This window comes from Sturnira hondurensis, unplaced genomic scaffold (genome assembly GCF_014824575.4).
Source record: "Sturnira hondurensis isolate 20B ecotype Veracruz unplaced genomic scaffold, ASM1482457v3 Scaffold0005329, whole genome shotgun sequence".
Lineage (NCBI taxonomy): Eukaryota > Metazoa > Chordata > Mammalia > Chiroptera > Phyllostomidae > Sturnira > Sturnira hondurensis.
Window position 1 is genome coordinate 1,825,660 of NW_028077960.1, and position 23,731 is coordinate 1,849,390.

Below are 23,731 nucleotides of genomic sequence, written 5' to 3' on the forward strand. Positions count from 1 at the left end.
GAAATTCCTCCTGGTATCAGCAGGTAGAGGGCCTTGGGGCTGGGTGGGTCCCAGCTAGCCCCACTAGGAAAGGAAGCACTGACTAGTCAGGGCAAAGTTGGAAGGCAGCCACAAGCCCTGAAGAATCCAGGACTGGAGGAGCTATGGAGTCTAGCCTTGGGCCAGGTTCTCCGCACCGCCTGTGGGGGACTGTTCGTCCAGACACAGACTGTCCTCTGACAGCTGGGGCTTTGAGGACTGGCATGGGGCCCAGTCTGCCATGCTGGGGATGCAGCCCCCTTGGACTTGGGGCCAGGCAACAGGTCCTCCTAAGTTGGCCATCCCAGGCCTTCTGTAGCCAATCCAAGAAGTTTATCAATTTATATATTTTAAAAAATACAGCATTTTTTACATGAGCTTAAAAAACAGGGACAGTGGGAATTAAATTTAAAAATCATAGTTGTGTAGGGAATAAACACAGGACCACAGGGCCCTTCAACTACTCCCTACTTCTGGGAAGCCACACAGGCCCCCAGGTCCAGGGCAAGGCAGTGGGAAGGCATATATGCAGCTAAGAGGCTGAAGTCCTTTCAGGCTCCAGAGATGGGGTGTCAGTCTTGATCTTTTGGGGTCTGCAGCAGCCTGGAGGGAGGACAAGTGAGGTGGCAGTTCAGCCCCCAGGTTGAGGACTACCCCGACAGCCTTCCTCCCACCTTTGTCCATCTGTAACTCCTAGCCGTACTATCACCCTTTCCTTCTGGAAAGCTCCTTTTGGTGGTGCCCCTTCCATCCCCAGAGGAGGGTGCTGAGGAAGGCCCACCTGAATTTGCCCATCACTCTGTTTTCTTTCCTTTCTCAGTGACTGGGGGTACTTCTGGGTCCTGTTGGAGACTGGTCCCCTCAGGTTGATGGGCTGTAGTTTGCTTAGGAAGTCCTCTTCGTCCTCTTCGTCCTCTTCGTGCCCTTCTTGCCCTGGAAGGAGCCTTGCTCGGGGGTGGAGGGTCCTGGGTGGAGGAGACACAGGTTCCTGAGGTGCTCAGAGAGCAGTTCAGAGGTTGGTTAGGACCCACCATTGTGCAGCGCTCCCACCCCCCACAAAGTCAATGGAAGGCAGCTGTCCAAAAGCTGGCCCTGGGTGCAGCCAGGGCAGGGGAGAGTGTAGGAAGGAGTAGGAGCAGGGAGTCATACCTCCATTCTGTCCTCAGGACCTGGCTGTGATCCCTTGGATTTCTTCTTACGGGACTTGACCCCTGAAGGACACTGATGCTGGGGTTGCAAGGTCCTACAGCCTTGGGCCCTTTCTCCAGACTCCCACTTTTCCACCCTGGGGTGACTCCCAGGGTTGCAGTGGAGACTGGGGACTGCTGCAACCCTTGTAGGTAATACCCATTCTGATCTCTTAGCTTATTACATTAGGAGTTGCTTACCTCTGGGTGCTAAAGGTCCAGGATCCCCCTAAAGTGGAACAGGGAGGATTCCACAATCAGCCTGGTTGGGGCAGGGGTCGTTTTTCCTTGGAAAGGCAGGACTCACACCTCTTTCCAGATCAGTGGGGTTCCTCCCCTAAGAAGCCTGCCCCCTCCCTGCCAGGGAAGAGCCAACATCAGAGTCACCCTGCCTTGGGCTACTCTACTGGCTAGGAGCCTGGGACTCATAGGCGGGGAGAGGCATAGCATAGGGAAGGCTTAGAACTTTGTCATATACAATATGTCACAGGGACATTGTGACACTTGAGGGCCTAGATACAGACCCCATCTCCTGCCCACCTGTGACCCCAGGTGCCTCTTTGGGATCTGTTTGCCTGTGAGAGCATTAGGACCCAAACCTGGAACCAGATGGTGCGGCCGTGCCGGTCCCGTAGGGAGTTCATGCCCGCCATGCCGTAGCACTGCAGCCAAGCTCGAAAGGCCGCAAAGTCGTCCTCCCCACTCTCCTGTCCATAGCCCTTGCCCCCTGTGGACAGAGGAGCCAAGTCAGACTCAGGCTAAGGGGAGGAGGAACTTGATTGACTGAGTCAGGGGCCCAGGCTCGCTCTCCTCCAGCTCTGTGTGACCTCAGACTCGTGTCTTCCCCACTCTGGGCCATGGCTTGCCCATCCTGGAGAGGGGTTAACAGTCCTTGCACTGCCTGTTTCATGGGCATCTTAGAGGACATAGACACTTGACGAGTGAGGAGGCCTGGTTCATTTAGCAACAACTTCCATTCCTCAGGCAAGGAACCAGGCCTAGAAGGGCAGCAACTGCCCTGGGGGTTATACAATATGCCAAGGCAGAGGTAGTTGGCTATCTTTGCCTCCCAGGCCTTACCCAGCTGGACCACTTCCTTGGGCACTGAATGGCACAGCTCCAGCAGATCTGGGTTCTGCAGCTTCACCTTGATCTTCTGACTCAGGGTCAGCTCTGGGCTCTGGAGAAAGGGCAGGGACAGAGTCTGGCTGTCAGCATGCAGTAAGGGCACTCAGAAGACAGCTGACCCCACTGGGAGCAGACCTCTGAGCTTGCAGGACTCAGATGGTTCATTCTCCTGCTACCCAGTGAGTGCACATGCACACATACATACATTGTAGAGAAGGAAATGCAGACTAAGGACCTGTATGGGTTACATTAGAGACAGTTAACTATGACTCAGCCCATACCCTGTCAGCCCTCACTGATAATGTGAGTATACCTCCCTCCCCTCCACCCTCACCGGCCTGTGCTGCTTCAGCGCCTCTAGAACAGTGCGGGCCTTCTCAAAGGGGGGTATCTTCAGCCTGCGGGGGGGGGCATGGTAAGCAATGAGGAATGTGAGCACCCAGCCTACCCTCATACCCGTGGCCTGCCTGCTAACCTGTATAGAATCTCTGCACGCAGATAGTTGCCAATGCCATTGAAGAACCTCTGGTCCAAGAGGGCCTCACATATGGGCCGGTCAAAGACCTTGTCCTCTAGGTTTCGTAACACATTCTCCCTGGAGGGACACAGCCTGAGCACGTGAGGCCTATTCTGCCCTTTCATCCCCACCACCACCACACACCTCACCATGGGATAGGGGAGAGGAGTCAGGAGAACCTGTTCCTAGATGCAAAGGGAGGAAATTAGGAGTCCTGGTTCCCTTTTCCCAGTCTCAGTGCTATTTTGACAGTGGGAACCTCAGTTTTCCTATCAAATGAGAGCAACAATATGGGATTTTAATTCATTACAAAAGGTGGAAAATTCCAATCAAAAGCAAGTTCACACAAAGGGACACACACAAGTCTGTATCTGTTGTGCATATGCCACCAGAGTAACTCAGGCTCCAGACATTCTTGAGAGCAAGGTGATCACAGGACCTCAGATATGCCTGCAGCCTGGAGATCCCTGTCCAGGGATTTTGGATGGTTAGAAATGAAGAGTTAACATTGAAGGGTCTGTTCTTCTCAAGACCTGAACATTTCAGAGAGGCTAGTGACAGCTCTGTGTAGCAGGTGTGCAGGAGCAAGTCCTGGCTACTGACGGTGTCAGCAGCCCCCACCCTACCTTCAAGGGCCATGGGTCCTTCCTCACCAGTGGGAAGAGAAAATGCATCTTGGTTTTTTGTGGAAAAGGGTCATGGCAAGACTGACTCAGTGATGGGCTTGAGAAGCATAAGAAATAGGGGACCAGAATACAGTATTTTGGGGTAAATGTAAGAGTGGAAGGCTAGCCTGGGTGGCCAGCTCCTTGAGGGGACCAGATCCCCACCCCCCAGGCTCCCCAGTTATAGGACGAAGGACACACTGAGATGCTCGTTTGAGAGACACTTCAAGGCCTGCTGACACAGCTGACCTGTGGCATGACCCCCAGGAGAGGCAAGGTGGGGGAGTGCAGGGCCTCAGACGCTTCCTGGATGTGCCCTGGGGGTCAGTCATGCCTGAGAAGGCCAAGAGTCAGCTGCCTTCTGTGGTGCCAGACACGGCCTGACCCACCTCAGTGGGTAACGAGGTCTCCTAAGGGCCAAGTAAAGGTGGGCTGTCCCCAAGGAAGGGAGGATCCACCGAATGGACTCCAGACCTTTGTGCCTGTGATTCTGGTCAGTTTGAATGCTTTCCCTCTAGAACTTTGCATGGCTGGGTCTCGGGTAGGCCTCAGCTCAAATGTCTCCTCCTGGAGTGGCCTTTCCTTTTTTTTTTAAGATTTTATTTATTTATTTTTAGAGGGGAAGGGAAGGAGAGAGGAGAGAAATATCAATGTATGGTTGCCTCTCGTGAATTCCCTGCTGGGAACTGGCTTGCAACCCAGGCATGTGCCCTGACTGGGAATCGAACCTCGATCATGTGGTTCGCAGGCTCGTGCTCAACCCACTGAGCTACACCAGCCAGGGCTGAAGTGGCCTTTCCTAATGCCCCCTGCCCCGCACTCCCTAGCCACAGAAGTCATTCTCTCCCTCTTGGATTTTTCAGGAATGTGTCTATATGAACTCATCTAGTTTGTTTCCTTGTCCCCCCATACCCTGCCTGAACTTCGGCTCAGTGGGAGCAGGGTCCACATCCACCTTGATCACTGCTGTATCACCAGCACCTAGAACAGGGTCTGGCACAAAGAGACTGATATACATTTCCTCTTTGGAGGAAGGGTGGCTGACATTGTGCCATCTTAGGTGACATGCATCACAACCAGGTAAGACTGTTACTCCTCCCACAGACAAAAGACAGCCACAGAGATCATGGGACACAAACCAGTGGGCAGGCAAATGTGAAAGACCACAAAACCTGACTCAAACCATGTCTATTGGCAGTCCCCATCCTACCGTCTTGGAACCCTTCCTTCCTTCTTAGCCTCCTGAGGGTACCTAGAAGCAACGTGGGGTGCTGATCCTGCCTCAGCTCTCACAGTAACTCGCTTCGTCCTTGGGGCATGCCTTCCTATTCACCTCTTGACCCACCTCCCGTAACAATTCTGGTTTTCCGTATCCATTAGCTTAGAGAACTGTCCCCAGGGAAGTAAGTCTTGGTCCATAGAGGAAGGGACTGAGGCTCAGAAGAGGCTGGGATTTGCCCCTCGGCCAACAAGGCACTAAAAGAGTCGGGCCCAGGGCTGTGCTCATCACACCTGGGGCTGGCCCTACCTACCTGAACTGCTCATACTCCAGCAAGACACATGGCCCACGGCCTGGCTGCCACTTGCCACCGAGGTCCCAGTGCCCAAAGCGGCGGATGTCCACAAAGCAGAGGGCCAGTCTGGGGCCAGGAGGAGCTGTGTAAAACCGTAGATGGGCATGGGGTGGTAGCGCATTGCTGGGTACCAGCTGGAAGGACCCAGACATACCAAAGTGGAAGATAAGGGCCATTGGCTCCTGTGAGGGCTGGGCCCCAGGAAGGGGGCACAGTGTCAGGCGAAGCTCCTTGCCCCGGGCTGAGGCTGAGATGTAGTAGGCACTGCTCTCAAAGGGCACCTCAGGGTTGCGGCTGACAGGTGACTTCTCCACACCCCCGCCAAACACCAGCCCCCTGCATGCCTCGTTCACGAAGTGGCTGGCCAAGTGCAGCTCAGGGCCCTCAGGCATTCTGTGCCAAGAGACGGCAGGCCCTGTGAGGGGAAGAGAACTGCAAGTTGGATCAGGTGTGCACCTTGTGAGATAGGATTTATCACCCGTTTCATAGAGGAGAACCTGAGAATCAGGAGACCCTGGACTGGTAGGTTTTGCAGGAAATGCTGCTGGCCTGGCCACAGTCTTTGGACCCCACCTGAAAATGCTGGGGAAGCCCAGAGCACTGGGGAGCTCCAGTCTTGTTAACACCTTCCATGATGGTCTCCCATGAACACTCGCAGCTTTTAGAATAAGGTCCAAATCCTTCCTGGGACCAGCTGTCATCTGGTTCCTAGGCTCCCCCTCAATCACTTGCCCCAACCATGCTGCTTTTCCTATCCCCACACTTGCCCCTGCTGTCCCCTCATTCTGGGAATGCCTGGGCTGCCCTCCCTGACCACCCTTCCAAATTGGCCTCCCCACCTCCTCCAGACACATGTTTTCTTCATGTCACTCCCAAATCTGAAAGTGTCTTATGTCTGTTGTCCACCTCAACCTACACTTCCTCCCCGGTGGAAGCTCATTTTGTTCACCACCCCACCACTCAGAACCGACCTTATCTGTTGCCAAAATCGCTGAGGGAATGAGCCCGACCCCACCTGGGGAGCTGGGGAAATTAACGCTCAGAGGCTCAGCTGGCAGTTAGGACGAGTTTAGGACGGAGTTGGAGGCAGGCAGGAGGGGATGCACGTGTCTCGAGGTATGTCTGGGCTGGAGCTAGGTCCCCGCAGCTGCGAGGGAGGAAGACAGGGTCGTCAGTAAGACGAAGTCACCGAGCTCCAGGGCAGAACAGGACACTCCCAGGTCAGCTCCAGGGACGGAGGGGAACCCCCTCCACCTCTTCTCCCTCTCCCTGGCCACCCTGCGGGGTAGGGGAGCTTGCATTCTCCTCTTCTCCCCAACGCGGCGGGATCGAAGACCCAGGTGTGGTCGGGCATAGGCGGAGTTTAGCCAGGACAGACCCCCTTTCCCTTCACGCACCTCGCCGTCCAGGACCCGGCACCCGAGAGGATTCCAACTGCGGGAAAAGGTCCGGGATCCCAATTCCGCTAAGGGCGGGCACTCCATGGCTCTCTCCCCCTGCTGCCTATCCTTGGTACACCCTGGCTCCCTTTTTCTCCAGAGCCCCCACATCCCATCCTGTCTGCAATCTGCGGTACCCACCCCGGATGTCGTCCTCCGTCCCACGTACCCGCGCCCCGCACCCTTCTCCGCCAACCTGCAGCCACTAAGGAGTTAAAGTCGCGGGCCAATCGTGCCCGAAGCTGTGGTTGCTGGTCCAGCGCCCGCTGGGAAATGTAGTTCCTCGGGCAGGAAGCCGAGGCCTTCGGCGTGTGATCCACGAGCTGGGGCGGTTCGGCGTGTGCGAAAGGCTTTGGGGCAGTCACCTGTTTGGGAGGGTGGTACCGGCGGGATCCAAGGTCAGTTCTGAGGTCCCGTGTCACAGCTGTCCCTGTGGCTGAGGAAGTCACCCGGCCGGTGGCAGGGTCGGTTCTCCCAGCCTAAAACAGCAGCCAGGTCTCAAAGAAGAGGCTCCTGCCAGATGTGTAGAGGGAGCCCGCAGGTGCACGATAAACGAAGGCCCTGGGGACCCAGTGGTGGCTCTAAATATCAACCCACAGGCATAACTTACAAACAGAAACATCTCTACCACCTGTGGGTGAGAAGTGCAGCCAAGCGACAAATAAACAGGCCGAGAAGCAGAACCCACATCAGACGGTTTTGGGAGAGAGGGTCTCGCTTCAGTGACATTTAGGCACTTATGAGACCTCGTAAGTATCCAGCAAACGGGGTACAAGACAACATGCCAGAGGAAACTGGAGTAATCACAACTCCCACTGTGGCTGCAGCAAGCCAAGATGCTGCCCACATCCACTACAGGATGAGGTACATCCTGCAAGACGGTCACGTCTTCATGGGCACCTTCAAGGCTTTCAACTAGCATATGAATTTGATCCAGTGTGATTGTGATGCATTCAGGAAGATCAAGCCAAAGAACTCAAGCGAAAGAGAAAAGAGAAGCGAGTTCTTGGTCTGCAGCAGCTTGGAGGGGAGACCAGGGGAGAACCTGGTCTCAGTTACAGTAGAGGGACCTCCTCCCAAAGATACTGGCGCTGACCCAGTCCCACTTGATGGAGCTGCTGGGAGCCCAGGGGTGGGCAGGGCTGCTGGCAGAGGAATCGCAGCTGGTGTTCCCAGGTCCCAGGCCCCTGCAGGACTTGCTGGGGTTGGTGGGTCATCCCAACAGATAATTACCCCACAAAAATAGAGGCATTGTTGCAGCTGCTGCCGCAACTAGTATTACAGGGATCTCAACCCACTTGGCCACAGGTGTCCTCACCCACCTATGGGCCCTTGAGGGGCACCCCTTCCAGGCATGATGGTCCCACCTCCTAGTATGAGGCCTCTCATGGGTCCCCCAGTGGGGATCCTCCCTGGATGAGGAACTTCAAAGGGCAGGTGCCCTCCAGGAATGCAGACCCCTCTCCCATAGATTCAAAGACTTCTCTGACTCGTGGTCATAGAGTTATGGAAGTAGCTCTACAGAGGTGCGGGCCCAGTTCCTCAGGTCCACTTTCTCACAGGCCTGTTTGTTTGTTATGCCGTAGCCTCACAGATTGTTTAGTTTCCCTTCTACAGCCCCCTCCCGAGTGGGTGCCCACCAGTGCCCTAGACTCACCTGTGCCCTCCTCAGCTCCCTGTTTCCCAAATGACTTTACATAGTTCTTTTATTTCCTTGTGGCCTATGAATCAAATTTATAATAAACTCTTAATGAGGTGCTATAAAAGTAAAGACAATATGCCAGAAGGAAGGGAAATGATTGGCTCTTTGAAGGAAGGTCTGTGTAGGTTGGAGTGTAACCGAGACAGTGTTCGGAGGTGAGGACAGACACAAGCAAGTTCAGATCAAGCCTCAGGGACTTCTTAAAGGAGTTTGCATTTCCTCCTGTGTGCTTGACCCATAAACATGACTTTCCCCTTCATACTAGGACTTCTGCCTCATCCCCCTTCATCTATTAATTCACTTGTTTTGGCAGAAGTACTGTAAGTTAAACTCTGGCATTTCATTCCTAATACTTCAGCACACAGCTCTAAAAAGCAATTTCCTACAAAGCCACAATACCTTTATCCAGAGGTTTTCAACCCTTTGATCTCTGGCACACATAAACTAAATTACTAAAATTCTGCGGCACACCGAAAATTTAATTTTTTCTACCTGACAAAAAAAATAGGTACACGTTTTATTCATTCATACCATATGAATGAATAAAAACTGTTTATTCATTCATCTGGTGCTAGATTCATACATCTGAAGGTTATTGTTTGTTGGCTGTTGTAATTTTTTTATTTGACAGTCTAAGGGAAAAGAGGCAGTGCCCTGACTAAAGAGTCAGGTATTGCATGTTGTAAAGATTCTCGCGGCACAACAGTGCGCTGCTATACAATGGTTGAAAATCTGTGCCTTATCATACCTAATAAATTTAACAATAACTTCTTCATATCATCTAACAGCTAGTCCATATTCAAATTGGTCCCCAAAATGTCTTTTTGTTCAAGGCAGAGTCCAGTCAAGGTTTATATGCCATTTTTTTCCTCAGTGTCCATAGAGACTGTCAAAAATTGCCAGTGCCTATATATTTCACGCTGTCGTGGAAGGGCCTTAGGGAAAGTTTTCACTTAGCAATGATCACACATTGGATAAACCTCATTGACTGCAATACGGCCACTGCACAGAGCTTGGTATGTATGTCTCTTTATAATCACTTTTTAAAGTCTTTTTATTTATTTATCTATCATTAGAGGGAAAAGGAAGGAGAGAGGGAAACATCAGCGTATAGTTGCCTCTCGTGCATCCCCCGCTGGGAACAGACCTGCAACCCAGGCATGTGCCCTGACGGGGAACCAAACCGAAATCCTCTGGTTCACAGGCCCGAGCTCAATCCACTGAGCTACACCAGCCATGGCTAATCACTTTTAATCTAGATGAAATCACCCTCCCCACCCTCCCATCTCACTCCCTTTTCTTTGTGTCCATGACACTGATCTTTCTGAAGAGTCCCGGCCAGTTGTTCTTTAAGATGCCCCATCGCATTCTGGGATTTTCTGAATGTTTCCTCAAACATTCTTCAGCCTTGTTCCTCTATCTACTTTTTCCTGCACACTGGGAGTCAGATCCAAAGGAAGGCTCAGCTACATATATTCAAGGACATCTCTTAGATGCTGCTCTGTACTGCAGACTCCACCACGGTAAGAGTAGGAGGCACCCAAATAGCTGACTGTCCCACTTTAGTGAGGCTGAAATTGATCATAGATGAGGCTGTGACAGCCAGACGTCTGTAGAGTAAAGGAATATTTTACACCTTCTGACCACTAAGTAACCTATGGAGGTGATTTCTGGTTGGTCACTTTTTGTTGAAATTAAGGTATAGTACATATACAGTAAAATCCACCTTTTAGAATGCAAGTTTTTTTAAAAGATTTTATTTATTTATCTTTAGAGAGGAAAGGAAGGAGAGAAGGAGAGAAATATCAATGTATGGTTGCCTCTTGTGCGTCCCCTGCTGGGAACTGGCCTGCAACCCAGGCATGTGCCCTGACTGGGAATCAAACCACTACTATCCTTTGGTTCACAGGCCCGTGCTCAATCCACTGAGCTATGCCAGCCAGGGCTAGAATGCAAGTTTTGATAAATACATACACTCATGAAACCATCACCATGATCAAGAGATAATACATTTCCATCCCCCCCCAAAAATTTGCCATTGCAGCTTTGTAATCTACACTTTCATCCTATGCTCTGGTGACCACTGGATCTGCTTTCTGTCCCATAGTTTTGCCTTCTCTATAACATCATATAAATGAAATCCTCAGTATATAGTCATTTGAGTCTGATTTGTCTTTGTGTTATCTTTTTTAAAAAATCAGTATAAGAAATTGATTTATCAATTAAATAAGTATAACTTACTTGAATAGTACTCTAGAATATTAATTCATGATGCAGAGGCAGTCTGTCCATGCAAACACTTGTAAAGCAAACCATTATAAAATGCTATGTGTACTCGATACCTGTTTTAAATTTTAATTTTCAATTAGACTTTACTTTTAATATTATCTTGTATTGGCTCCAGGCATACAATTTAGTGGGTGCTTTTTTAAAAAATACTTTTCAATTATAGTTAACATACATTGATTCTGGTTTCTTTCTCTTAGTATAATGTAATTGAGATTCATCCAGATTGTTATGCTTATCATTCAATCCTTTTCATTGCTGAGTAGTATTCCACTATGTAGACATGACAGAGTGTTTATCTGCTTACCACCCAAGGGGCATTGGGTTGTTTGAGGTGATTGTTTGGCACCACACAAATGCCCAGTTTTACATCACATTCACCTTTCATCATATGATTTTAGCATCCTTGATAATCCTGCCTCAACCAAGTATTTCACTGGGAGTCACAAAATGGTTCTTTTCTTATTCTTTCACTTCTTCCACATTAGTTGGAATTCTTCTGTAAAGAAGAGCTTTACCTCATTGACTATTTGGTTATCCTGAAATACTAAGACAGGATAAATCCTGAATTCCTTCCTTTTTTTTTTAAAGATTTTATTTATTTAGACTTCTGGCCAAGATGGAGGCATAGGTGGAAACACTGTGCCTCCTCGCACAACCAAGTTTAAAAATAATAAAGTTTTAGTAACAAAAATGCAACCAAAACATAGAAAATTGAACTATACAGAAGTCCAACAACAACGAACCGTTCAGCCAGACCAATAAACCAGGTGAAGGAATGAGCAGTGAGACAGACTGCGCAGGCCCCAGCAGCGGGAAGCAGCAGAGGGGACCACCATTGCCCCTCTTTGACTCCGCCCCCACATACAGAGTCACAACCCAGCCACTGAGTGGCCCCGCCCTGGTGAACACCTAGGGCTCTGCCCCTCATACATAACAGGCACAAACAGACCAAAACATCATGGCTCAAGAAGAACTCAAAGCCCAGAGTCAATAACTCTAAGCGACCAAGAAATAGCCAACCTATCAGGTGTACAGTTCAAAACACTGGTGATCAGGATGCTCACAGAACTGGTTGATTTTAGTCACAAATTAGAGGAACAAATGAAGGCTAAACTAATTGAAATGAAGGGAAATGCACGGGAAACCAATAGTGATGGAAAGGAAACTGGGACTCAAATCAAGGGAGTGGACCAGAAGGAAGAAAAAACTGACCAAACAGAAAGATATGAAGAAACAAGAATTCAAAAAAATGAGGAGAGGCTTAGGAACCTCCAGGACATCTTTAAACGTTCCAACATCCGAATTACAGGGGTACCAGAAGAGGAAGAGGAACAGCAATGAGTGGAAAACTTATTTGACCAAATAAAGGAGAGCTTCCCCAATCTGGCAAAGAAAATAGACTTCCAGGAAATCCAGGAAGCTCAGAGAATCCCAAAGAAGTTGGACCCAAGAAGGTACACACCAACGCACATCATAATTACATTAGCCAAGATTAAAATGAAGGAGAGAATTCTAGAAGCAGCAAGAGATAAGGGGACAGTCATTTACAAAGGAGCTCCCATCAGACTGTCAGCTGATTTCTCAAAAGAGATCTTACAGGCAAGAAGGAGCTGGAAAGACATATTCCAAGTCATGGAATCCAAAGACCTACAACCAAGATTGCTCTATCCAGTGAAGTTTTCATTTAGAATGGAATGACAGATAAATGCTTCTCAGATAAGATCAAATTCAAGGAGTTCATCATCGCCAAGCCCTTATCATATGAAATGTTAAAGGGACTTATCTAAGAAAAAGAAGATAAAAAAATACGAACAGTGAAAGGACAGCAAACTCACAGTTATTAAGAACCACACCTAAAACAAAAGCAAACTAAGAAGACAGCTAGATTGGGAGTGGAACCACAGAAATGGAGATCACATGAAGGGTTAGCAACAGGGGAGTGGGAGGGGCAGGGATTTTTAGGGACTCAGATTTTTAAAAATTATATTTTATTGGTTATGCTACTACAGTTTTCCTGATTTTCTCCCCTCTTCCCCCCTTCATGCATCACCCCCTACTCCCTCAGGCAATCTCCCTACCATTGTTCATGTCCATGGGTCATGCATGTACATTTTTTTGGCTATTCCATTTCTTATGTGGCACTTTCCATCCTCATGGCTACTCTGTAACTACCTCTTTGAACTTTTTAATACCCTCACCTCTTCGTCCATTCTCTTTACACCCCACTCACATCTGGCAATCATCAAAACACTCTCTGTGTCCATGATTCTGTCTGTTCTTCTTGTTTGCTTAGTTTTTAAAAACATTTTATTTTTAGAAAGATGGGAAACAAGGAAGAAAGAGGAGAAACACTGATGTATGAGAGCTACATCAACCAGTGGCCTCTTGTATGCCCCCAACCAGGCACCTGGCCTGCAACCCAGGCATGTGCTCTGACTGGGAACTGAACTGGCAACCCTCTGGTTCGCAGGCTGGCCCTCAGTCCACCGAGTCACAACAACCAGGGCTTAGTTTGTTGGGTATTTTTAAAATTCAATTGTTAATAGATTTGTATTTTTTTGTGATTTTATTTTTCAGAGTTTTGATCTTTTTCTTAAATAAGTCCCTTTAACATTTCATATAATAATGATTTGGTGACAATGAACTCCTTTAGTTTTTTTCTTGTCTGGGAAGCTCTTTACCTTCCCTTTGATTCTAAATGACATCTTTTCTGGGTAGAGCAATGTTGGCCGTAGGTCCCTGCTTTTTGTGACTTTGAATATTTCCCGCCAATCCCTTCTAGCATGCAAAGTTTCTTTTGAGAAATCAGCTGACAGTCTTATGGGGATGATCCTGTAGATGACTTCTCTTGCTGCTTTTAAGATTCTCTCTTTATCTTTAACCTTTGGCATTTTAGTTATGATGTGTTTTGGAATAGGCCTCTTTGTATCCATCTTGTTTGGAACTCTCTGTGCTTTCTGGACTTGCATGTCTATTTTCTATACCAAACTAGGGAAGTTTTATTTATTTTCTCAAATAGATTTCCAAATTCTTGCTCTTCCTCTTCTCTCTCTGGTACCCCTATGATATGAATGTTGGACCTCTTGAAGTTGTTCCAGAGGCTGCTTATACTGCCCTCATTTTTATTTGGATATTTTTCTTCTTGTTCTGGTTGGTTTTTTGTTTGTCTTCCTTATGTTCCATGTCATTGATCTGATTCTCAGCTTCATCCACTCTAGTGTTCCCCTGCAAGTTGTTCTTTATTTCAACTAGTAAATCCTTTATTTCTGACTGGATCTTTTTTATGCTGTTGAGGTCCTCACTAAGTTCCTTGAGCATAATTATAATCAGAGTTTTGAACTCTGCATCTTATAGATTGCTTCTCATTTCCTTTAGCACTTTTTTCTGGAATTTTGATCTGCTCTTTCACTTGGGCCATGTTTCTTTCTCCTCATTTTGGCAGCCTCCCTGGGTTTGTTTCTATGTATTAGTAGAGCTGCTTTGACTCCATGTCTTGGTAGTGTGGCCTAATGTAGTAGGTGTCCACATGGCCTGTAACTGTCTACAGTGTGTGCTGGCTTGGGGTTTCCCAGGTGGTGCAGGCCAAGTTCAGCCCCCACCTGAGTTTGCCCAGGGCCACGGAGCCTGAGCTATAAAGCAATCTGAGGTGGCTGCTGCTTATGCTGGGCTTCCAAGCGATTCCTAAGTGAAACCATTCTGTGAATCCAGGCTGGCTGCCAGGCCTGGGGCTCACTGAAGCCAGCTGTCATTTGTTTGAGACAATTTAGGAATTTATGAAGCCACATCCAATCATTCATACAGAAAAGCAGCTTGGGTGGGCCAGTAATTTAGGTGGAGCAGAGGTTCTGGGTTCTCCGAGGTGGACCAGTGTTAACCAAGTGATGGGAGTCTCAGAGATGGCACCAGCCTTCTGGCTCTGTGGGTGGAGGGTTTAGAAAAGGGACAATGGCCTCTGCTTACCTTGATGCCAGACACTTTAGTCCCTCCCTCTATGCCACTGGTACTTTTCAAGCTGCTCTCCCTGTGCTGGAGCTCAGAGGGAGTGAGTCTGAGCAGAGGAACTGCCTGGGGCTCCATCAGTTTCTTCCACCAACTCAACACCCTCTGGCTTTTTTTTTTAATATGGAACACTTCATAAATTTGCATGTCATCCTTGCCCAGAGGCCATGCAATCTCCCGTATCATCCCAATTTTAGTATATGTGCTGCTGAAGCGAGCACGCCCCTCTGGGTTTTGCAGTCATTGCAGGTACTTACCTTCCTGGCACTGGAACCCTGGGCTGGGGGGCCTGGTGTGGGCCTGGGACTCCTTACTCCTGAGATATCCCTCCCAAATTTTTATCCACCACACATGGGTGAGGGACCAGCCTCACAGCCTTCTTTTTTTACTTTCAACATCTTTAAATCCATTGCAGCCCTTATCTCTCCCCCTGCCCTCTTTATTGAGGGAACACAATTCCCATCCTTAAAAAACTCAGGCTGGTAAAAGAAACAAATGATTAAATACAAAATTACAATGTCGTGTTACAATAGCAATGAGAGAAGTGCATGTGGGATTCTGTGGTCACATAGAAGAGGCAAAATTACCTGGGAAATGAAGCTAATATTATACAGTTGATGAGATCTAGAACTTTCATGTCTTTTTTTATCTGCCCCACTTTTTTGTGTTTATTCCATTTTTTTCTTTTTTTGCCTTCCTGTGCGCTACTTGAAGATTTTTTTAGAATTCCAGTTACTGTATCTAAATTGTTTTTTAGTGTATTACACTGAAGCATACAGCTTTTGAAATGGTCCCTCCACATATAGCAGATGAGATGCTGTAGGAACTTAACTTTTGTTTATATCAATTAGCTTATGGTAAAATTGGTTTTGTTATATACTGTTTCACTTAAAGTTACAGAACCTATTGACCATATTAAGGACCCACATTATACACAAAACTACGTTTTGTCAATTTGAGTGCAGTGTAGAAACCTTACCTCCCTTACCATCTGAGCATGTCTTGATTTCCCCTTTTTAAAAAATTATTTACTTATTTATTTTTAGAGAAAGGGGAAGGGAAGGAAGAGAAACATCAATGTGTGGCTGCCTCTCACAGGCCCCCTACCGGGGACCTGGCCCACAGCCCAGGCAAGTGCCCTGACTGGGAATCAACTAGCCACCCTTTGCTTCGCAGGCCCGTGCTCAATCCACTAAGCCACACTAGCCAGGACTCTCCTTTAATTCTTGAGTTAATTTGCACTGAATATAGAATTCTGGACTGATGATTTCCTTTCAGGGCCTGAAAAAGCTGTGCTTCATCCTTCTGGCCTCTGTTTTCTGATGACAAATTCACTATTATTCTGTTTTCCCCCTGTAGATAAGATGTCATTTCTCTTTTGCTGCTTTCAAAACTGTTTTTTCTTTAGTTTTCAGAAGTTTGATTATGGCATGGATTTCTTTGCTTCTGACCTATGTGGGGTCTATTGTGCTTGTTAACTCTGTAGTAAAATCCCCCCCCCCTTTTTTTAGCCATTATTTCTTTCAATACTTTTTCTGTCCCACCCTCTTCCTCTTCACCTTCTTGGACTCTGTGATGACACAAATATTAGATCTTTTGTTATTACCTACAGTTCTCTGAGGTATTTTTATTTTTTTTATGTTTGTTTTCCAAGCTATTTTCTCTCTGTTGTTCAACTCGGGTAATTTCTATTGACCTTTCTTCTACTGTTAAGCACATCCATTGAGATTTACTTTGGTTATTGTAGCTTTCAGTTCTAAAATTTCTATCTGGTTCTTTATATCTTCTACTTCTTTGCCGAGACTTAAAGCACATTCATGATAGCTGTTTTAAAAATCAACACAGAATTCTAGTACCTGAGTCATATTAGTGTTGGCATTGGTTCTTTTCTCATGTGGGATTTTCTTGGTTCTTGGTATGATGAGTATTTTAATTGAATCCTGCACATTTTGGGTATTATGAGACTCTGGATCTTAATCGTCTCTTTTAAAGCAGGCCTCCTCTGACACAGTGCCAGTAGGAAAAGGGGAGGCTGCCTCCTAACTGCCTTGGGGGTCTATGCCCCACTCAGTCTCTGCTGCTGTGTGGAGAAGCTGCCCGTGTGTGGGTGAAGCACAGAGGTTACTTCCACGAGATTGCTATCTTGCTGTGCCACCTGTTTCCTGGTCCTTTGGCAAGAGAGTGCAGACTTTGTTGGATGTGTGTGTGTGTGTGTATGTATGATGTATGTATGTAATTCATTTATGCCTGTGGGTTGCCATTTCCAGGTTACTACTTCTCTAGCACCCAGCCCAGGATACATGAAGCAGAAAGAAAATCTAAGGAATACTTTGCTGTGTTACTGGAGTCCTGAGAATCCTAGCCAGTCTCCCTTCTTCTCTCTTACATTTCAGTCCAAGGATTGGAGACGCGCCTAATGGAGGAATCAGGTAAAGCACATCTGCTCCCTTAGTTCAAAAGCAGAAGTCAGGAACAGAGTCAGCCCTCACCCTTTTGATGCCTAAATGGTCCAGTCTTTGGCCAGTTGGCTCCCTTTGAAATGATTCATTATTCTTTGATTGTTTCCTAAGATGTTCTACGTTCACCTTGTATTCTCCCTCTCCCAGCCTTGGAATTAGTCTCTTACACGAGGAGCCCTGGTTGGTTTAAGTCAGCCCTTGGAGGCCATTTGTTTTACTCTGCTCAGGCTGCTTTAACAACGTATCATAAACTGGGCGGCTTTAACGACAGACATCTAAGTCTAAGATCAAGGAGCTACTGGATTTGGTTCCTGGTGAGAGTCCTCTCCTGCCTTCTTGCTGTGTTTTCTGGAGGCCTTTCCTCGGTACAGGCTTGTGGAGAGTGTGTCTTTCTCTTCTTATAAGGAACTAAAAGAGGCACCTCATAAGGGTCCTACTCTCTTAAACTCATGTAAACATAATCACCTCCCAAAGACCCCATCTCCTAAAACCATCTCACTGGGAGTTAGGGCTTTGACAACACAGGAATTTGAGGGGGGGCACACTCAGCCCATAACCATTCATGCCAGGGAGTGGTTCGGGCATGGGCCATTCCCTCTTCTTACAGAAGACAGCAGGGAGACGAGGTCCTCTCCTTTCTCTACTTGGGGCACCTGGCACTGGGGCCACTGCTTGCTGCCAGCCTACGGACCAACAGAGAGGGCCCAGCCAAGAGCACCAGAGGACTGGGAGCTACAACTCTGACTTGCCCTACAGACAAGCTGTTGTTCCATGTTCCATTTCGGTCCTCTGTGTGCCTCCCCGCTGACCTGCTTCAGTCAGCAGTTGAAGAGAGAGGATGAGTGACGGGCCAGGGAGGTCCATGTTACCTGGGTCTCTCTCATGAAAGCCTTTGATGTGAACCTGAAAGAAATCTAGGCACATACTCCTTTACACTTCAGTTTATTCTTCCTGCTCAGAAAAACCATCGACAAGTATCTTTCATGGGGAAGAGAAGACAGTATTGGAAAAGTCCTCAGAACCCTTATGCTTAATTCTCAAGACAGGAACCTAGAAAGCCAGAGATCCGGGGGGCCAGGCCTCAAGGGTCCTGGACCTGGGGTCATGAAAAGAAGTTCAGAGAGCAGCTACTCAACACGGGTAGGCCAGCTCCCTGTGGGCCACAAACACTCTTGTCCTCAAGCCAGGGAGCTCATGAGGGTCTGAGCCTGCTTCAGTTCTAAAGGGCAAAAGGCAGGGAGTTGGGCAGCAGTCAGGTCGCATCTGGGAGAGCCCCTAAGCCCTCTGGGTTCAGCTGAGCCTTACCTGCCAGGAGGACCTGGAACTTGTCTGCTGAGAGGGACAGGGCAACAACCTGGGCCGGGGCATCCGGGGCAGCTGCCACTTCCAGCCTCAGGCGCACCAGGGGCTCTTCCACAGACTGCAGCAGGCTGGAGCGCAGGATGTAGTCTACCCGCCAGCCCGCACCTGCCAGCCGGTTCACTGCAAGACGGGCCGGGGTCCTCAGCCTCATGGCCAGACAGTTCTCAGCCCACCCCCTACTCAGCCCTCAACTCTTCAAGGCTGTGTGGCCTTTGAGAAGCTCTCATTTCTTTGACCTCTGACCCAAAGGAAGTACTCAATAATTAGGAGCTCAGATTATCCACAGCAGATCTCAGAGGAAAGAAACCAGACTAAAGTCAAGAGTCCCGGCTCTGTGACTTAAGTGACATGCGACCATGACCTCTTCGGAGGACAGTACCTCCCATACTACACACACGTTCCAGACTGGAACCCAGACTTCACCTTGGCTGATTCAACACTCACCACGCAGGCTGCAGGCCCGCAGGTGCTCCTGCAGGGAGCTTTGCTTCTCCTCGTAACAGCGACACAGGCAGGCTGCGTGCTCTAGGGGCAGAATGGAGGTCCCCTGAGCAGTAGATGGGTACTGGGGCTGCTCAGAGGGCAGGTCTCAGGGTCCTGGCCCAGAGAGGGCAGGGTACATCTCAGGGTCACACAGGCTGGCTTGCTGCCCCGCAGCCCTTGGCCTTCCCAGGTTCCCATACCTTTAGGTAGCCCCAGTTGCTGCAATTCACTGGACAACGACTCGCCATCCACACTATGCTTGGCCGCACTGGAGAGGATGAAACTCAGTACTGCCACCATGGCCTTCACATCACCCGACTCTGGGGAGACCCAAGGTGTCACTGTGGCCCCAGCCACCTTTGTTGCCGTACTATCTTCGGCTCACAACCCCCAGGCCTCCCTGAGCAAAGAGCACTGCTACTGCTGGTAGAGGACTCTGGGGGCAGGACTGTCAACTTCTCAGGTTCTTCTGCGGAGGTGGGTCAGGGCAGGATGCTGGGAGGGGGTGCCTCTGGACCAGGCCTCAGGCCAAGGAGCCACAGTTGCCCAAAGGTCTGTGGAGTCAGTGGGGTACTCACCAAATCTGGTATCGGCAGTGAGCTTCAGGACTTTCTCGTACTGTTGGGGGAAGCAGGCCCTTAGGGGTGCCAGACCCCTGCTTGCTACCCCTCCCTACCTCCACAATCCAGATTTTGTGGTAATAATGGGAAGTGACCAGGGAGGGCATGAGGCTGATCACCCCCCTCCCTGGTCTGGGGCACTCTCGGGACAGTAGGGGTCATTGGGTTGTGGGACAAAGCATTGCTGGGCCAGGCACTCACATCAATCCCCTGTCCCAGAAGCTCCTTCAGCACCTGGCTGCACAGTAGCCTCAACTTCACAGAGGACTGGAGGGGAAGGCCTTACATCAGCCAGACTGGCCCACCTCACCCCTCCATGCTGGGGGGCCTACTCAGAGAGGGTCAGCCACGTGATCAGTCACACAACATGCTAGGATGAGCTGAGAGCGCTGTGGCCCAGGCCCCAGAGTGACCTCACCACCCTCCCTCCAGTCCCAGAGCCCCCACCCACAATGCCTCTATCCTCCCCACCCCCAAGAAGACCCGGTGCACTCAACAATCTTGGCAAGTGTGCTTATCTCCGCCAGGACCCAGTCGGGACAGTCCAGATCACCGCAGAACCGGAACCTCTGCACAAGAGGGAGGCAAGCAGTCAGGCTGGAGGGAGGACTGAGGTGTGGCCAAGTGTCTCCCACACTACTGTTCCTCAGGGACCCCTGCTCCCTGTCCAAGATGGATGCCTTCTGGCCACTTGATCTTCCTGATACTAGGCTGTTTGGAGAACCCTTTCCCCAACCCACCCTCCCACTGGCCCTTGTTCTGATGCCTATCCCAGGAGTTAATTTCTTTGGCAAATATCGACTGGGTGCCTACTCTGTGGTAGATCCCATGAAACAAAACAAAGTCCCTGGCCTCACAGCCAGTGACCTCTCTCATCACCTTTTCCTCCCTGGCTCCAGCCACACTGGCTTTCCTGCTGTTCCTGTTACACCAGGCACATTCCAATCGTCCTTGTGGCTTGCTTGACCTCTCATTTTATTCAGATCTCTGTCCAAATGACACCTTTTCTGACCAGCCTTCTCTGACTATACTTTCTAAAATAGCCTCTTGTACAAGGAAATTTCAGGGGCCAATGGAAGTGTTCATTATCTTGATCCTAGTAATGTTTTCATGAGCACACACATGTCAAAATATATGGAACTGTATATTTGCATGTTATTTCTCAATGAAGATGTTAAAAAAATAAAACCACTCTTTACTATCATGTTTACTACCCTTATGCTTCTTTCTTGATCTCCACAGCAATTATCACAGCACATATCACATTTTATTATTTATTCTTTTTTTAAGATTTTATTTATTTATCTTTAGAGGGGAAGGGAAGGAGAGAAGGAGAGAAATATCAATGTATGGTTGCCTCTCGTGAGTCCCCTGCTGGGAACTGGCCTGCAACCCAGGCACGTGCCCTGACTGGGAATCGAACTGAGATCATGTGGTTCGCAAGCCCGCGCTCAATCCACTAAGCTACACCAGCCAGGGCTGTTTATTCTCTTTTCTGTTAGAAGGCAAACTCACTCTGTCAATCTCATCTTGCCTGTATCCTCCATTGCCCTGATCAGATGTCCTTTGTCCTGTTTGCCTTGCAAAACTCTGGCCAACACCAACATACATGTCCATTTTTCCACACATCTACCGCGGCTGGGAACAAACCTGGCAAAACTGATGCTCTTCCCACTGACACCTGCTCACCCTACTGGGTTTCCCACCCCACTGAGCGCAACCACCTGGGAACCAAACCCAGACACCTCTTTTCTTTTCCTTCCTGCATTTAGTGCCTGAGCCCCGCTGACTCCCTCAGCTTCTATCTCCACTTTCTCCACCCTAACTCAGGTCACCGCCATCTCCTGGGGGTCTGATGCCCCAGCCTGGGCTCTCTGCTCCTCTCTTGTTCCCTTCATAAGTTAGCCAAAAGGATCTTCCTATGTTCCCGGTGCCCTCTTCTTAAAGTTCAGACTCCTTTACGTGCCTGTCGAGGCGCAGTAAGCTTTGGTCTTTGCTTACCTATCCAGCCTCATCTTTCACTAACCTTCAGTTTATACTCTTCCAACTGGGGAAAATGCATGTTCCTAGGAAGCCATGCTCTCTATAGCCCCGACCTCCTGACTTCTAACTCCTGGCAGATGAACTTCAATGCAGGGATCCAGCTCTCCCTCCTGCCCCGGGGCCCTCAGGATCCTGTCCTAACACTATGCTTGCGGTACAGTTAGGTCTCCTCCCTCTTAAGTCTTAATTATGACTGCCAATGCAGTCTCCAATTTTGCCCTTCCCTTATGTAGCAGAAGTCTCAGTGCCCGGTGCGGTGCATGGAATAGTGTAAGCACTCAAAATCTGCTGCAGGAATGAATGGATAGACGCGTCGGAAGTCCCGAGCCCAAACCTACTCCTTCCTGTCTCTGGGAAGAGAGGGCCTCCTTAACAGTTAAGAATGATTAGATTCAGCCTAATTCTAAGCAAGTTCTTGCCCAGTGCCACAGGAGGGCTGGAAGTGGGCACCTCTGGGAGGTCCTGTGGGAGCCAGGGAAGGCCTGGGAGGACTACCGCTCCGGAAGAGCGCTAGACGCGCCCCGCAGGGACGAGGCGCTTCCTACACGCGAAGGCAGCGCCGGGACTCGCACGCAGCCGGCCGGTCCGGCCCAGCCGGTTGCCGGCAGGGGTCCGGGGCTTCTCTGTCGCAGCCTCCCGGCCCGCACGACGGCACCCGAGGTGTTTGCAGAGGAGGTAGCGCGGCTTCCCCAACTCCTCGAACCCGCGCCCCACCCTTACACAGGGGCAGTCCACGAGACCCGGCGGACGCTGCCCTGCCGGTCCTGCACCCCTTCCTCGCGTCCCCGAAAGCTCACCATAGCGCCAGTAAGCCCGGCCCGGGACTTTCTTCTTCCGGGTGTCTCGGGGTCAGCTGAGGCCGGGGCCACGTGACTCTGGCGCGGGCCTCCCAGCGTGGGGCGGGGCAGTCTTTCAGACCCGGAGTTTCCAAGGGGTGGAATACTGGGGCACGTTTTCGGTCTCCCCGGAAACCCTCCGGGAAAATGACCGGCGCCACCTCCATTTTAACGGAGGGACCCAGAAATACTAGAAAATAGGAAGCAGAAGGTATTTAATTTGTTTGAGTTAAGGGATCAGGAGCCCTGGAGCCGGATGTAATTGCCTTAAAAGGGACCTCAGGTCACAGGTAAGTACAGCTATATATAAATATTTTTTATTTTAAAGATTTTAAAATTTTTCTATTTTGGGTGGGGAGGAGAGAAAGAGAGGGAGAGACCGAGAGATATCAGTGCACGAGAGATATTGTCTCTTGTACTCCTCAACCTGTTCTGCAACCCAGGCATGCTCCCTGACTGGGACTTGAACCTGTGACCTTTTAGTTCTTAGCTGGTTGCTCAATCTACTGAGCCCCACCAGCCAGGACCGAAAGCCATGTTTTTAAAAGGTTATTACAATATAATACACATATGGAAGACTGTACATCGTATCAGTACAAAGCTTAGTCAGTTTTTATAAACTGTACTCACCACGTCACCTGTACCCACATAAAATAACAGCATTATTAGTACCCCAGATATCTCAAGTGCCTGGGTATTTTCTTTCCTTTTGATGAAAACCCCCGTAATTGCCTAGCGAAGAGGGCAGTAACAACATGCTCAGGAGAACACTTTCTCTACGGCCTCACCAACATTAGATGTTTTATCTTAAATTTGCCTGATAAAATGGGAGACAATATGTTGTTTTAATTGCATTAGTTTGCTTACTGGTGAGTTTCAGCAAATAGATGGTCTAGGAAAACCAAGTTTCCAATATTCACATGACGAGGTAAAGCAACAACAACAAAACCCTCCAAACCAGCAGCAACAACAAAGATACGTAAGAGAATAGGCTAATAACCAATCAAGAAATGGAACAGTTTGAGACCTCTCTTGAGTGCGTGTCTGGCCTCAACCCCATACCCCAAACCCAAAAGAGCTGTGGCTCTTTTGCTGTGGGCTTCTAAGGTTTCAAAGGACAGATAAAGCCCGTAACAATTAAATGCTCTAGGAAGAATAAGAGCTGGAAAGTTTCCCAATTCGTGCTAATTATGATCTCATTTATACACTTGATCTTAGCCAAAAGGCTGGGAAGTGATGATCTCATTTATAAAGAGCTTTTTAAGAATCATAAACATCGACATGTTGAAGTCAGCCATATTAAAATACACCATACTCAAGAAAATTTTTATTTTATTTTTTTAATTTTATATATATATTTTATTGATTATACCATTACAGTTGTTCTATTCCCCCCCTTCATTCCCCTCC

General features: G+C 48.9%; 2 protein-coding genes, 2 non-coding genes and 1 pseudogene across 9 annotated transcripts; 1 reads left to right on the forward strand and 4 right to left on the reverse strand.

The window, feature by feature from the left end:
• Positions 1–350: 350 nt before the first annotated feature.
• On the reverse strand, positions 351–7,346 carry NEIL1 (nei like DNA glycosylase 1). 6 transcript variants are annotated; one of them, XM_037046997.1, is made up of 11 exons: positions 6,487–6,882; positions 6,061–6,236; positions 5,048–5,504; positions 2,809–2,928; positions 2,668–2,731; positions 2,286–2,385; positions 1,805–1,932; positions 1,407–1,434; positions 1,168–1,229; positions 800–983; positions 531–621 (listed from the first exon to the last, which is right to left on the reverse strand). In XM_037046997.1, the coding sequence occupies exons 3-10, from the start codon at positions 5,479–5,481 to the stop codon at positions 813–815; spliced, it is 1,107 nt and encodes a 368-aa protein (XP_036902892.1). In that variant the 5' UTR covers positions 5,482–5,504; positions 6,061–6,236; positions 6,487–6,882; the 3' UTR covers positions 531–621; positions 800–812. The 6 variants fall into 6 exon arrangements, with proteins under 6 accessions (XP_036902891.1, XP_036902892.1, XP_036902890.1 ...); XM_037046996.1 differs by lacking the exon at positions 1,407–1,434 and having other exon boundaries at positions 351–621; positions 6,487–6,883; XM_037046995.1 differs by lacking the exons at positions 531–621; positions 1,407–1,434 and adding an exon at positions 6,894–7,346 and having other exon boundaries at positions 635–983; positions 6,487–6,523.
• Positions 7,310–7,954, forward strand: LOC118987673 (small nuclear ribonucleoprotein-associated protein B-like; annotated as a pseudogene).
• Positions 7,955–9,105: 1,151 nt separating this feature from the next.
• Positions 9,106–9,244, reverse strand: LOC118987847 (U4 spliceosomal RNA). Its single transcript, XR_005066651.1, has one exon. It is a non-coding gene; the product is annotated as a U4 spliceosomal RNA (small nuclear RNA).
• A 5,391-nt stretch (positions 9,245–14,635) lies between these two features.
• Positions 14,636–14,739, reverse strand: LOC118987860 (U6 spliceosomal RNA). Its single transcript, XR_005066661.1, has one exon. It is a non-coding gene; the product is annotated as a U6 spliceosomal RNA (small nuclear RNA).
• Positions 14,740–17,902: 3,163 nt separating this feature from the next.
• Positions 17,903–22,342, reverse strand: COMMD4 (COMM domain containing 4). Its single transcript, XM_037047000.1, has 8 exons — positions 22,283–22,342; positions 19,940–20,011; positions 19,644–19,709; positions 19,401–19,440; positions 19,023–19,142; positions 18,784–18,864; positions 18,283–18,459; positions 17,903–18,196 (listed from the first exon to the last, which is right to left on the reverse strand). The coding sequence occupies exons 1-8, from the start codon at positions 22,283–22,285 to the stop codon at positions 18,156–18,158; spliced, it is 600 nt and encodes a 199-aa protein (XP_036902895.1). The 5' UTR covers positions 22,286–22,342; the 3' UTR covers positions 17,903–18,155.
• Positions 22,343–23,731: the final 1,389 nt, after the last annotated feature.